General features: G+C 53.3%; 6 protein-coding genes across 6 annotated transcripts; 2 read left to right on the forward strand and 4 right to left on the reverse strand.

Annotated features, from left to right (window-relative positions):
- Window positions 1–1,197: 1,197 nt before the first annotated feature.
- On the reverse strand, window positions 1,198–3,288 carry BDW47DRAFT_111312 (HSP70/90 family co-chaperone CNS1). Its single transcript, XM_024813925.1, has 3 exons — window positions 2,946–3,288; window positions 2,446–2,718; window positions 1,198–2,370 (listed from the first exon to the last, which is right to left on the reverse strand). Exons 1-3 carry the CDS (start codon window positions 3,259–3,261, stop codon window positions 1,655–1,657), a joined length of 1,305 nt encoding a protein of 434 aa, XP_024668946.1. The 5' UTR covers window positions 3,262–3,288; the 3' UTR covers window positions 1,198–1,654.
- A 208-nt stretch (window positions 3,289–3,496) lies between these two features.
- BDW47DRAFT_111315 (3-isopropylmalate dehydrogenase) lies at window positions 3,497–5,176 on the reverse strand. Its single transcript, XM_024813926.1, has 2 exons — window positions 4,518–5,176; window positions 3,497–4,455 (listed from the first exon to the last, which is right to left on the reverse strand). Exons 1-2 carry the CDS (start codon window positions 4,996–4,998, stop codon window positions 3,905–3,907), a joined length of 1,032 nt encoding a protein of 343 aa, XP_024668947.1. The 5' UTR covers window positions 4,999–5,176; the 3' UTR covers window positions 3,497–3,904.
- A 1,160-nt stretch (window positions 5,177–6,336) lies between these two features.
- On the reverse strand, window positions 6,337–7,491 carry BDW47DRAFT_128621 (TDP-4-keto-6-deoxy-D-glucose transaminase; the record flags this gene model as incomplete). The annotated part of the gene is made up of 1 exon (XM_024816874.1): window positions 6,337–7,491. The coding sequence occupies one exon, from the start codon at window positions 7,489–7,491 to the stop codon at window positions 6,337–6,339; it is 1,155 nt and encodes a 384-aa protein (XP_024668948.1).
- Window positions 7,492–7,800: 309 nt separating this feature from the next.
- BDW47DRAFT_128622 (Gfo/Idh/MocA family protein) lies at window positions 7,801–9,187 on the forward strand (the record flags this gene model as incomplete). The annotated part of the gene is made up of 4 exons (XM_024816875.1): window positions 7,801–7,843; window positions 7,906–7,926; window positions 7,991–8,551; window positions 8,607–9,187. 4 exons carry the CDS (start codon window positions 7,801–7,803, stop codon window positions 9,185–9,187), a joined length of 1,206 nt encoding a protein of 401 aa, XP_024668949.1.
- Window positions 9,188–9,596: 409 nt separating this feature from the next.
- Window positions 9,597–10,995, reverse strand: BDW47DRAFT_133953 (major facilitator superfamily domain-containing protein; the record flags this gene model as incomplete). The annotated part of the gene is made up of 3 exons (XM_024817976.1): window positions 9,597–10,711; window positions 10,785–10,846; window positions 10,943–10,995. The coding sequence occupies 3 exons, from the start codon at window positions 10,993–10,995 to the stop codon at window positions 9,597–9,599; spliced, it is 1,230 nt and encodes a 409-aa protein (XP_024668950.1).
- Window positions 10,996–11,927: 932 nt separating this feature from the next.
- BDW47DRAFT_133954 (GIG1 family protein) lies at window positions 11,928–12,730 on the forward strand (the record flags this gene model as incomplete). The annotated part of the gene is made up of 2 exons (XM_024817977.1): window positions 11,928–12,063; window positions 12,115–12,730. 2 exons carry the CDS (start codon window positions 11,928–11,930, stop codon window positions 12,669–12,671), a joined length of 693 nt encoding a protein of 230 aa, XP_024668951.1. The 3' UTR covers window positions 12,672–12,730.
- Window positions 12,731–13,213: the final 483 nt, after the last annotated feature.

Here is a 13,213-nt window from a genome sequence, read left to right on the forward strand (position 1 = left end):
CGACATGGGCTTGGTACAGGGGTCCCCGCATTTGCATTTCCGGATAAATACCGCGTGTTGCTGCTGGCTCAATTGCCTCTAGGCGAGGGTGTCATAGCCGAGGGAATTTGCATTTTGATCTCTAATTACTGCAACATTCTATGAGACGGACAAGATAGTGTGTACCAGGATTACCCATCAACCATGTCCCGGGATCTGTGACGGTGGTCAGCAGGTCTAGCTAAGATTACAAAATGCCTGATCAGTAGTTTCCCTGTTAGCTGTTGTCAAATATAATTAGCAGCAGAAGGGAGCTAGCCTATAAGTATTTGGAGAAGAAGTAACCAATCCCGCTTTTCGTGACCGGTCGTCAACTAGATCCAAAATCCAGCATCCGGGGGAAACTGTATGGATCTATTACGATTTTACGTCGAAGATGTTGCTCATCATCAGCCGAGTCACCCATGTTTACATTGATATATGGTCTCTTTCCAATGACTGTACAGCTCATGAGCTTGACCAAGGACATACTCAATGACATCCCACAATACCACAGGAAAGGTCACTGTATAGGGCTATGGTTGTTATGCTAATTGTCAGATCATCACCCAGGGTAGCCGGAACAGCAACACAGCAGTACGGGCAAAGAAGTACCGTATTTGACGCGAGATGGCAATGCCATCTGCTCAATCGACAATAGGAAGAGCAAAAAGATAGAGAAAGAGAAGACTAAGAAAGGTGACAGCTCAACGCAGCGCCTTGGCCGAAAGACTATATGGCACACACTTCTATGTGAATGATAAGATAAACAGGAAGTAGATAATTCCGTGCCAGTTTGGCCGTTTGAAGAACAGGCTGTTTGACAGCTTTAACCTGGTATGCTCCAGATTGCTTACAGTCTTTATTTTATTCCAGTCAAGGGTTCTTATGTTTATCGTTGGGTAGCTGTAAACCTCGAGTTGAGACTGCAGTTACAAAGCCCTAGGGTAAAATAATGGATGGATAGCATCTATCACAGGCGTGAGTCCTTGGGGCGTCCTCTTACGCCTTGCTTTCCCTGTATCCATGATTTTGACATCTAGGAAGTAACCAGATACTCGGTCCAGAATGTAGTCAGCGGAATGCAAGCATCTGAAGGAATTTTGCCACTCGGCCGATAGTTTAAGTTGAAGTCTCCATCTTTGGTAGGGTGGGTATATTCCGTTGGCAAGTGACACACTTGAATTGGTTATATGGCCTACGATAGTCGAGCACACGCGGTTCTGGAACAGACTAAAATGTAAATTCAGCAAAATCTCGGATCCGAGATCAGACATCGGGCCCGAGATCGAAGCAGTTTAATCTCTGCCAAGACCAAGTGCCAACGATTTGCACGGTTGTCGACCCACATCTACGTCAATAACGCGGATATGAACCATCATCTGGCGGGTGTGGTGCCGGCAACCGTCAGTAGTTAACTGGCCTAGTACAAGCCTAGAGCCATCATGCTACAGTGGTATCTAAGGGGTATGGGGTTCGTGATCACATTATTCCCCGAGCAAGTCAGCATCGTCTGCGCGGGGGTTTGTGGCCACGCCGCGGGAGGAATGGACTATTGTAGACAGCCAGCGCCCGCACCCGATAAGCCCACAGGCAGACTGAAAACATACTTCACCTTGGAAGGGAAACAAGTCGTTCAGCCGTTCTTACGAGCCTTCATTTCGGAGATGAACTGTCCAGTCTTTGCAGACGGGATCACGTAGATCCGAACCAGTTCGTCGACCACCTCGACCTTCCCGCCGCTGAGGATCTCCAGGAGCGGGAGCTTCTTGCCTGCCTTGATCAACCCACCGGTGACAGTGTCCATGAAGCATTCCACGCCGTTCATCGTGTACTCCTTCTTGGTATCCCACGGCAAGGGGAAGATGTACTCCAGATGGTCCTCGATGCAGTTCATTTCGGAGAATGACTTGATGAAGTCGGACTGCGCGTCCATGTGGTACAGGAAGACAGCCGGGAACTCCAGAGTGCTCTCGGGGGAGAGCGGGTCCGGAGACAGCCGGATGCCCGCGTCTTCCATCTCGGCAGGCTGATCCGTCTTGCGGGTGCGGATCTGCCGCGCCCGCAGCGCGGTGCTTAGTAGCAGCCTTTGCTTCCGTGTGCGCTCATCGTCGGCCCGTTTCTTGGCCGCGATGCGCTCCAGAGAGGCCTTGCGTTCGGTGGCTTTCAACAGAACCTGCTGCAGTGACTTGTTGTTGGGGTCGATGGCAAGGCCCCGGGTCGCGGCGTCTTCCGCTTCGGAGATCTTGTCCAACGCGTACAAGGCCGCGGAGGAGCGGTAAAAGGCTTTGACATTGGCCGGGTTGAGCTTCAACACCGAGGCACAGTCTATGGTCGTAGAACGGAAATTTTCTGTTGTGTGTACATTAGCATAGATTCACGAAATCAATCGACCCGGTGAAGCCTAAGAGGCAGCCAGTAACTTACTCAACTCTAGATTAGCCAGAGCACGATTGATGAAGGACGCCTCTTCAACCTCGCGCTTCAGCTTCTCCTCCGCTGCGAGGTCCTCCGGCTGATCCCACTTGTCGACCTTGGCTTGCAGGATAGCGATAGCCTTGGTGTAGAACTCCTTGGCATCAACCCAGCGCTTTTCCCGCGCGGCTTCGTTGCCTTGTTCCCGGTAGTTCTGGGCGACCTCGCCGCGGGTACCCTCGTTTTGGATCGCTTGGATAGCGTCGAGCATGGGGTTTTCACCATCTGTGATCAACAGTCTTCCACGTTAGCATATGAACCAATCTATGCTGGACGGCAATCAACAATGCATGACCGCATGTATTTTCAGATTCTACCATTCCACTGGTATTCATTTCACGCTGTACTAGAGTATGAGTTGTGTACAGCTTCAATGGGACCCGAAAATAGAATCATCACGAAAGCAGTTTGTGGATAGAAAAGAGAAGAAATGATGTTTCGAAGCCACTTACGCTCGTCGCCCGCCTTATCGATATCCGTCATGAACAAGGGCGTCTTGTTCATGTAGTTCTGGATGTCCTCCATGGTGTTGGACTTGACGGACGCCATCGTCGCCGACATCTTCGGCGCCAAGGGGTCCTTTTCGATCTCCTTCAGGCGCTCCTCGTTGATAGGGAACGGCGCCTCATCCTCGCCGGCGGCGCCGGGAGGCGGGGGAGGTACGTCCACATTGGCGTGGAATTCCCGCGGAGGGTCCTCCTTGAAATGCTTGTCGTTGAGCCTGAGGGACTCGTCGAAGTCGTCCGGGAGCTCCTCTACCTGACCCATGGTGGGAGGTTGTTTGCCGGAAGGAGGATGGTTGTCGAAGGGGTGGAATGTCTGCCAGATGATTCTTCTTTTATGCGCGGGGTGGACAAACAGGACAAACAGGTGGGTAGGGTTAGCCCTTCACCATCAAGATGCCGCTGTCGTCATCATCGTAGGGAGGGGTATGGATCGTTTTGGGTCTCGATCTAATCCTCGCGGTTTGCAAAACGACGATTTACACCCGGGGTTTTATTTACGATCATGTCGTGTCTACATGGACTATATGTGCGGGATATCTTTCTATGATGCCTACCGAGGACTCCACGTTGCGATACATTGTTTAGTAATCCAGGTTTACGCTTCCGATGCTGCATGCATCATTCAGGCACCGTCAGGCACCAGCCACTCATGTGACTTGTACAGACAATAGTCAACTGTGACAATTTGAGATCACGATTGATCAGGTTTGAACAGGTGAGGCGCACTATCTACTTATTATTTGGAAAAAGAGGCAGCCTTTCCAGGCACCTCATCCCGCAGTGCTGCAACAACCGCATCGCCAAACTCTTTGGTCCCCGAGTTGCCTCCTAGATCAGAGGTGCGGATTCCGGCATCCAGAACAGCGCGCACAGCCTCCTCGATCTGGCGAGCTTCTTTCTCCATGTTAAACGAGTAGCGGAACATAAGCGCCACGCAAAGGATCATAGCGGTGGGATTCGCGATATTCCGGTTGGCAATCCTGCTGCCATGTTAGCTTCCTTGACCCCGATAATGACACGGGTAGGGAGACGTACGTGGGCGCAGACCCGTGGGTCGGCTCATACAAGCCCCGCACTTTGCCCTCCTCGCCCGGCTGCGGCAGACCGTCTAGGCTGGCGCTGGGGAGCACGCCCAAGGTCCCGACAAGGGACCCCGCCTGGTCGGAGATCATGTCGCCGAAGGTGTTGTCCGCCAGGATGACGCCGTTCAACGCCCGCGGGTTGGTCGCCAGGATCAAAGACGCAGAGTCTGCAAGCTGATGCAGTAGTTTTACCTGGGGGTACTCTTTCTTTATCGTCTCCTCGACGACCCGTCGCCAGAGTCGCGAAGATGCCAGCACATTGGCCTTATCGAGCGAAATAACCGGCCAAGGGGGATCGTGTCGCAAGGCCAGCTCTGCAGAGAGGCGAGTGACGCGTTGGATCTCGGCGGTTGAGTATCCCCATTCGTCCATGGCTTTACCCATTAGCACACTGATGTTCTTTTCATGGCGAGGAAAGCAGGGGGGGGGAACAAACCATAGTCCTCCTGCTCGACCTTCCTCCCAAAATAAGCCCCACCACAATTTTCCCGCACGACCACAAAGTCCACCCCTTCGATGACATCCTGCCGGAATGGGCTATACTCCCGCGCGATCGACCGACTCGGTGAGTCCACTGAGCAAGGGCGCAGATTGGCGTAGATATCCATGGCCTTGCGCACCTGCAGCAAGCCGCCCTCGGGCCCGTCCAACCCGCGCCGGATATGGTCCCATTTAGGCCCACCGACGGCGGCGAACAGCACGGCGTCAGAGGAGACGGAAGCGTCTTTCACGGCCTGGGTGACGGACTGCCCGTGGGTGTCGATGCTGGCGCCGCCGATTAGCTCTTCCCGGAGGTCGAATGCGAGGGTGGGGCTGTTGAATGTGGAGAGGACTTTCGTGGCTTCGGTCATGACCTCGGGGCCAATCCCGTCGCCTGGGAGAACCAGAATTTTGTAGGTTTTTGTCAAGTCTGTCATGTTTCTTGTAGGGAGTGTGGACAGTAATATCAGTTGCTCAAGCGACAAAAATGTCAGTTGAAAGTCACGATGGGTCTGTATTTATGACTCCATCCGGGATCGGAGATCAAGCCGATTATGCGGGGAAAATCCGGTCTTACCCCGACGCGATGCCGGATGTTGATCATCCATCCTCACGGGTGGTTCTATGGAATAGCGTGGGATGGGCTATGAAGGAGATTTGTACAGACGCACGAGACGACGTTATCTTCTATAATTGATTTTGTGATGACTCTCCTTTCTAGAGGTGTCAAGCCAAGCCCCTCTACGAACTTCATTACACTGCAAGGAAAGGCTATGTGGCTACATGTAGTAAGGCAGAATACAAGAAAGTAGCTTAGATTCCTCTATCGCTGGCCTCTGACTCAAAATATAGTGCCATAAGGGTTATAAAAGGTAGGCGCCATGGAGGGACCTGACAGGGCCTTGATCCAGCATCCTCTACTCAACTCACCCCGATTCAACTATTCCCTTCAGCAATAGTAATGCTGCCACTAAACAAGCAATGAAGAGTAATTGGCTAGCCACGAGGTAAGTAAGCAGCACATCGCAGAAAAGACCACGACAGTCGGCGGATTTTGCCTTGTTCCCACGTATTAGTTGCGGGAAATACTCCCTGAGATTCACAGTAATGCTAGCATTGGCGGGGAGACTAAACGCCGAAGGATAATAAAAGCGCGACCTCCGGGTGTCGCCGGGACACGAATTAAAAACCCAATCTATAAGTTATGAACGGGGTCTGCTTGTTATCACGAGTCCGGTGGTGCCGATGGCGCCCATACCCTTTGTCCACGGGAAGTTAATCTATGGGGGGGCTCTGGAGACTACAGCCACGGTAGCATGGGTTGGATAGGAACTCCTCAATGACGCCAAACGAGAAGTGGAAGTATAGATTCTTGGTTGTGAGCGGGGATCGGGTGCCTGTACAGGGCAGGGACGCGTGGGTGTGGCTGGACGGAGAGAACTCTGTAAAGATATGAGGTCATGTTTGAATAGAAACACTGTTTTAAAGTTGATGTTAGTCAAGTCTTTAACAGTGAATAGCGTGATACGGTTTCAATGATCAAGGTCTTATTGAACCTTAAATGCAGAGTCCAGTGAATAGCAAGTCCTTAAAAGCCTATTACTCTCCTATATTCTGTCTGAGGGTCATTACTCCACCCAATCACAACTTGTATCAAAATTCTAGGAGAGTAGCAGGCATATCATACCCAACTGAATAGCCTTGCTCTAGCTCAAACAATTCATGTGCCGGCTTGATATGACTGACATCCCAACAACCATACAGAACCTTCAACTTCAGACCATCCCTTCCCAAAACGCAAATACCGCACTGATAACCACTCCCTGCTCCTCATCCGACAGCTCCAAATGCACCGGCAGCAGTAAAATCTGCGCCGCTGCCAGCGAAGTCACCCAGTCCGGGCCTACAAACCGCCCATGCTCCCTTCCGTACGGGGACCGATGCAGCGGCATGAACTGCGGGTGCGCCTGGACGCCTTTCCCCGCCAGGAAATCCACCAGCGGGCTTCTCCGCGTGGGGTCTACCACCCGGATGTAGAACACGTTCGCATTGTGCGTCGTGTTGGCCGGCACACGCGGCAGAATCAAGTGTCCTCTGGCCTCTAGAGGAGCCAGCGTGTCGGCGTAGCGGTGCCAGATGTGGCGACGGCGCGCGACGATCTGGTCGGCGGCTTGCAGCTGCGCGTAGAGAAAAGCTGCCTGGAGCTCAGAGAGCGTCGCGTTGATGCCGATGTCGAGCCACTCGTAGCGGGGCACTTCGCCGCGCTGGAAGGCCAAGCGGTTGGTGCCATGGGCGTAGAGGATGTCGGCGCGGGCAACCAGCTGCGGGTCGTTGATGAGTAGCGCGCCGCCTTGGCCTGCGGCTGTGAAGTTCTTTTTCTCCTGGAAGCTGAGACAGCCGAGTTGACCGATTGTGCCGAGCATGCGGCCGTGGTCGGTGGATGTGCATGCCATGGCGGCATCTTCGATGACGAGGAGGTTGTGCTGCGATGCGATGCGCATGATGGCGTCCATGTCGCAGGCGATGCCGCCGTAGTGCACGGGGATGATAGCGCGGGTTTTGGACGTGATGGCCGCGTCGATGAGAGCGGCGTCGAGGGTCAGGGTGGTATTGTCGAGGTCGACGAAGACGGGAACTGCACCGCGCAGGGCAAATGCGTTGGCCGTCGATACGTATGTATAGCTGGGGAGGATGACCTCGTCGCCGGGCTGGATGTCGGCGAGAATGGCGGCGATTTCTAGGGCTGAGGTGCAGGATGACACCAGGATGGCTCGACTGCCACTACCCATGTAGTGGGATAGCCATTGCTCGCAGAGATGGGTGTACTTCCCTTGTCCGCTGAGGTTCTTGGAGGCGAGGGCATCGTGGATGTTGGCCAACTCGCTGCCCACGAGAGTTGGCGTTGTCGTGGGGATTAGGGCTGGAGCCATAGTAACTTCCTGATGGGGCATATAAGGTTAGAACATATGTGGATTCTGCGTATGAGAGAAAAGTCTGGTCTTCACCGGAAGGAACGAGGGGGTAATGAGGGATGGATGACGTTTTAAACCGGGCTTGATGACTCTTCAGGATAACCTTGATCTGCTGTGATACATGACTCTGACCAGGTGCTCTAGGATTACCTGCCAAGTGGTCCTATATCAATAATCTATCCGTTCTTTGTCGTGTCTATCATCCTCTATTCATCCACCACGCAAGCATCGGCTTCAAGCCCAAGACCTCAACCATACCGCACCATCATGTCAGTCCCTACAATACTCACTCTCAAATGGGGCATTCTAGGTATGTCATATCAATAATCAAATCAAATTTCATCGACAAGATAGAAACTGACAACCTCCCAGCAACCGGACGCGTCGCCGAATGTATATTCTTCTCCTCTTCTCCTCCTCCCATCATCCAGCCCTAACTCACCTCATCCCACTCCAGCGTTTGCCAAGGACCTCCTCCTTGACCCACCACCACCACCACCATCACCATCACCATCACTCTTACCCTCAAACGTCAAATACATCCACTCCCTTGTAGGAGTCGCATCGTCCACCTCCGTTGAAATTGCGCAAGCCTTCATAACCAAAGTCAAGGCCCCACCCCCCTGCGCCCCTTACGGCAGCTACGAATCGCTACTTGCCTCTCCCGGAGTTGATATCGTCTACATTGCCACCCCCCACTCCCACCACTTTCAGAATGCCATGGCTGCCCTCCACCTCGGCAAGCACGTCCTCTGCGAGAAGCCCCTCGCTGTCAGCGCCGCCCAGGCAAAGAAACTCTTCGCCCTTGCCGAAGCCAAAAAGCGTTTTCTGATGGAGGGTCTCTGGACGAGATTCCTCCCAGCGGGCTTGGCGGTGCACCAGCTTATCCGTGGTGGTGCTATCGGGACGATAACGCGTGTCTTTGCGGATAATAGCCTAGGCATGGACCCGAGGCAGGACTTCATCACGGGAGATAGGATGCTTTCTCCCTGGCTGGCAGGCGGGGCGTTGATGGACTGTACTCTTCCTTCCCCCCTAACTTCTAGAATCAAACCTCTGCTAACGTCAGACAGTGGCCGTCTACTCCCTCCACTGGGTCTTCCAAGCCATGTCGCCAAGAGCAAAACCCCGATATCCCATCAAGATTTCATCAGCCGCGACCCTCGATTCTAACTCCAGCGTCGACGAAACAGTAACCATCCTCATGATCCTTCCCCCTGCAGCAGAGGCAACAGAAGACCCCGCCATCCTCGCCATCGCTTCAGCGAGCCTCCGAGCCGCAGGCGACCCAGACGGAAACACCCCCGTGGTGCGCATCCAGGGCGACAAAGGCGAGATTCAGGTTTTCGGGCCCCCGTGGCGCCCCTCGAGGGTGTGTGTCGTGGAGCGCGAGCAGGGGTCCGTGAAGGTGGGCAAGTCTCACGAGGTGGATGTTTCGCTCCCAAACAGGGTTTATGGGTTGAGGTACGAGGCTGATGAGGCGGCTATGTGCATTTATTATCTCATGAAAGAGAGTATGACTGTCCCATGGGAAGATACGCTGTTGAGGATGAGGGTGTTGGATTCGGTGAGGAGGCAGAATAGGATCGTTTTCCCCGCGGAAGTTGAGTCCTTGGACTTTCCGGTGACCTTGCCTACGAAGACGAGGAAGTAAGTTGGTATGGTATGGGTTATTACTATTTGGTGTTTATTTGGTGTTTTGCTTCAAGGGTCTCTGATAATTTGACAAGCTGTAATTCCTTGCTTCGTTCAGCGGCTTGGTCACATGGCTAAATTGACTTATTAATTGTTTTACTAACTAAATAATTAAGAAAAAACAATAGCCCTGCAAAGCAGTCATGTGGAGTTGTCGAGGGTTTTGTAAAAAATCTGTTGGGGATCTTCTAAAGCACTCGCGCTGAGTCAAATAGATAGATTATCGAGCAGTCAAGAGGCCAATCTAAATAAGAAAAAATGCAAGAAAATCCGTGGTCAAACACCCAGTTTTTTTGAGATATCAAGCCAAATAGAAGAGATGGATATTTACTAGAGAAGTGCAAGCACATACTACCCTGCGCATATTCCTACGATTCATCTCCTGTCACTAGAACAGCCTCTCGCCCAGTAAAAACAACCACCAACACCACCATCCCCAGACTCAACCCTCCCAGGACCGCAACCATCACACCCCACCCAGCCAACTCACTAATATACCCCCCCAGGAGCGGACCCGCCAACGTACCCCCCGCAAAAGCAGCATTGCTCAGCCCATAGGTCTGCGAATACGCGCCATAGCGGCCGAAGATACCCGGATGGCGCGCCTCAACCGCCTCCGTAGCCATGCTCATCTCAGCCATGACCGCCGGCATGGCCATAGAGACACCGCAGCCGAAGAGGAACAGAAACGCGCGCAGCAGCAGCAGCGAGCTCGTCGGGCTGTTGTGCTGGACTAGGGCAAGCAGCATCATGCTCGGTCCTGCCACGGCGAACCCCGCTACGGCCGGCCAGAAGGGCCCAATGCGGTCTACGATGGTGCCGCTGAGTGGGGAGAGGACCATGGGGAGCGTGTTGGAGAGGAAGACGATGGCGATTTGGTTGGGGCTGTAGTGGAAGGTTGAGCGGAGGTAGACGGGGAGGACGGCTTCGAAGGCTGTCATGAAGGTGTTGAGGAGACACATGCCTGTCATGGCGACGAGGAAGCGGGGCGTGCGGAGGAGAATGCTCGGGGCGGTCACTGCGGATGCAGGCTGTGTGTCTGTGTCTGCTGTATCTGGGAGCAGGGGTTCATTCTCGTCGGGGTCATTGTCATGTCGAACCGGAGGACGTGGTCGTAGGAGCAGTCGCAGGATGATTTCCAGTACGATCAGCGCGAAAGCCGGCACAAACACCGCGAAGTAGCCTGCGCGGTCGTAGACGAAGCCGCCGATGATCGGTCCGCCGAAGAGACCCAGGCTCAGGCTCATGCTGGTAAACCCGACGGCGCGCCCAATGTGTTTGCTGCCGACTGTTTCGAGAAGTAGGCTGAAACCAATCGTGAAGACTATGGCTGTTGACAGACCCTGCAAGAGTCGTGCGAGCAGGACCAGGGAGAGCGTCTTTGTGAGAGAGAAGAGCACTGTCGCGCCACCCACCACTGCCATCCCCAGCAGGAACGGGACCTGCTTGGCTTTTGTCTGGTCGCCTACCCAGCCGAATAGCACTACAGTAGACATGGTCAGTTGAATATGGTAGTCGTGAGGGTATACACCCTCGCTGTTTGATGTCAGACATACACGACCCAAGCAGAATAGATCCACCATAGCATGCGAGGAGAGTCGATGCCCATCTTTGGACACTACCCTCGGGCAGTCCAATCCGCTCATGCAAGGTAAAAGGCAGTATTGGCACAATCAACCCGTATAGAAACACGTCGGTGAATACAGCAACGCACACAACCACCGTCACAAAGGCCACTGAGGACCTCCATCCGACCCGGGCCGTCATAGTGATGCAGTTAATGGTCACTCTACATGCACCAAACTACGCAGAGCAACCCAACCTCTGCCGGGGTGGGTGGATTGCGTCGCTCATTAAAAGAAGTCGGCGGCCCGACGGGCTGCTCAGCAGCACTCTGCGCAACAAGGGCTAACCCAGTTCATAACGCTACCTAGCGAGCTGCAAATCCCGAGATCAAACTTAGATACTCGATATGCTCCGGTTCCACCAGTAGCTGCTCGTCCTCGAAGGCCCGGTACATCTCCTGCAGCCAATCTCGGTCATGGTGTCGCGTCAGGGCTTCTTGACTGGTCCATCTGTATATCGAGTCAGCTTGTGTGACTTCGCATCGGAAGGAGGAGAGATTTCTTGCCTCTCGATCACTTTGAACACCAAGCCCTCGTGGGGATCTTGAGTCTCCGTCAATAGGAAAGTCAGACAGTCCGGCTCCTCGCGGGTCACATTCCCCGCTGTTTGGGAAAGTATATCTCGGAGCTGCGTGAAACGTCAACGCGGAGAAGCGAAAAGGATATCATTATTCGTAGCAGACCTGGTTTTCTTTCCCGACAATAGGGCGCAGTGTGGCGATGATGTGAATTTCCGTCATGATTAACGCTATTTTCTTGGCTCCAGGGCCATCCATCTATCTGCGCCGTCTGGAGGGCATTTTTATATCTACACCTCCGGGCTGCCACTTCGAGGCATCGGATAAATCCGTGTCACCTACTGACTGCCACTTTCAGCACCAGCAGTCTGTGGCTGCAGGTTATCAAAAAAGCATTCCGGACACGTCAACCTTCTGCACCACGAGTCATTCCATTACTCACCGCCGGATTAACGTGTCGGAGCATCCCCGAAGCGCATGAAGAGAAAAACATGACACCGTAGATATCTCAAACGTTTTCTTGTGAATGAACTCATCCACCACGTCCAATCTCAACATGGTCGGCGTAATAGATATCGCAGAGCTCATCAAGAACTCTCCCTTTGAGCTCACAGATGTAGACAAGGCCGTCCTCAACACGGCAGAGCAGGACTTTGTTCCTCACAGCTGGGATGACATCAAAGCCGTAATCGGTGAGTGCTGGCAAGCCATTCTCAAGATCCCGTCTCCCTAACAATAAATAGCCGGCGGGGACATGTCCCTCCTGCGCCGTACTCCGACCGACCTCCGCAACTACATCCTCTGGACGCGAGATATCCGGTCTCAGTTCGGCTCCGCGACGAACTACATCGTGCAAAACCGGCTGCGGTGGACTCCGGAGTCTCCCCAGACCGGCCCGTCGCTGTTCGCCTACCGCAATGCGACGCCCTTCGCAGACGAGTCGGACTATCGAATTCTCCGCAACGACTGGCCGTACGCGATGATGCCGGGCACGGTGCATCTGGTCGTGTGGAGCAAGACGCCTGTCGCTGTGGATGCGGAGGGCGATCCAACGCCGGATTCGCGTCGGTGTATCATAGAGTTCTTGGAGAGGACGTTTGGGGATGAAATGAGGCAGCGGAAGCATGTGGGGGATAATATCTTGTGGTTTCGAAATCGGACGGCGTGGCAGAGTGTGCGATCGCTAGAGCATATTCATGTTATTTTGAGAGATGTCGATGAGGACTTTGTGACCCAAGTGACTGGGCAGCGTCAGGACGATGCCCACTGTCGGACATATTCTCCTGTGGAGGTTGTTTAGAGTGGCAGTATTGGATTAGATGATACTTCTTGGTTTATAATGTTGCTGCATAATCATTGTTTGGGAGTTTGGCATGAACCTTATTTGGCGAAAGTTTAGATAGTCGACTAGTCGTGACAATCCTCGAGGTGTATCTAGACACGCATCATTCGCGTCAGGAAGCCATTCCAAAGTCGTTCCAGCGCAGCTGCTTCAGATTGGATCAACGGCCTCTTCGATCCTAATAGTAGTTTTTAGTGAAACCCCACAAGTAACATCCGTCTAATTCCGGGCGTAAGCGACTTCATCTCGCCCTGAGATCACTGCGTCTTGGACCGCATCCAGGTTTCATTCCAAGACCCCATGCTGATACCGTATAAATGACGGCGTCTGGGCAACCATCTGAGATTTTGACATAAGCTTTCAACACACGAGCTCTGGGGATATCTTTCTCTGTCAGAATAATAGCTTGCAGTATGGTAGGCAGGCAAAAGCATGGCATGATAACGCCTAGCTTCCGCTTGTTGCTAACCACACCTCCATTATCGAGATATTAGCTTCTT

Source organism: Aspergillus candidus, assembly GCF_002847045.1.
Source record: "Aspergillus candidus strain CBS 102.13 unplaced genomic scaffold BDW47scaffold_54, whole genome shotgun sequence".
Taxonomy (NCBI): domain Eukaryota; kingdom Fungi; phylum Ascomycota; class Eurotiomycetes; order Eurotiales; family Aspergillaceae; genus Aspergillus; species Aspergillus candidus.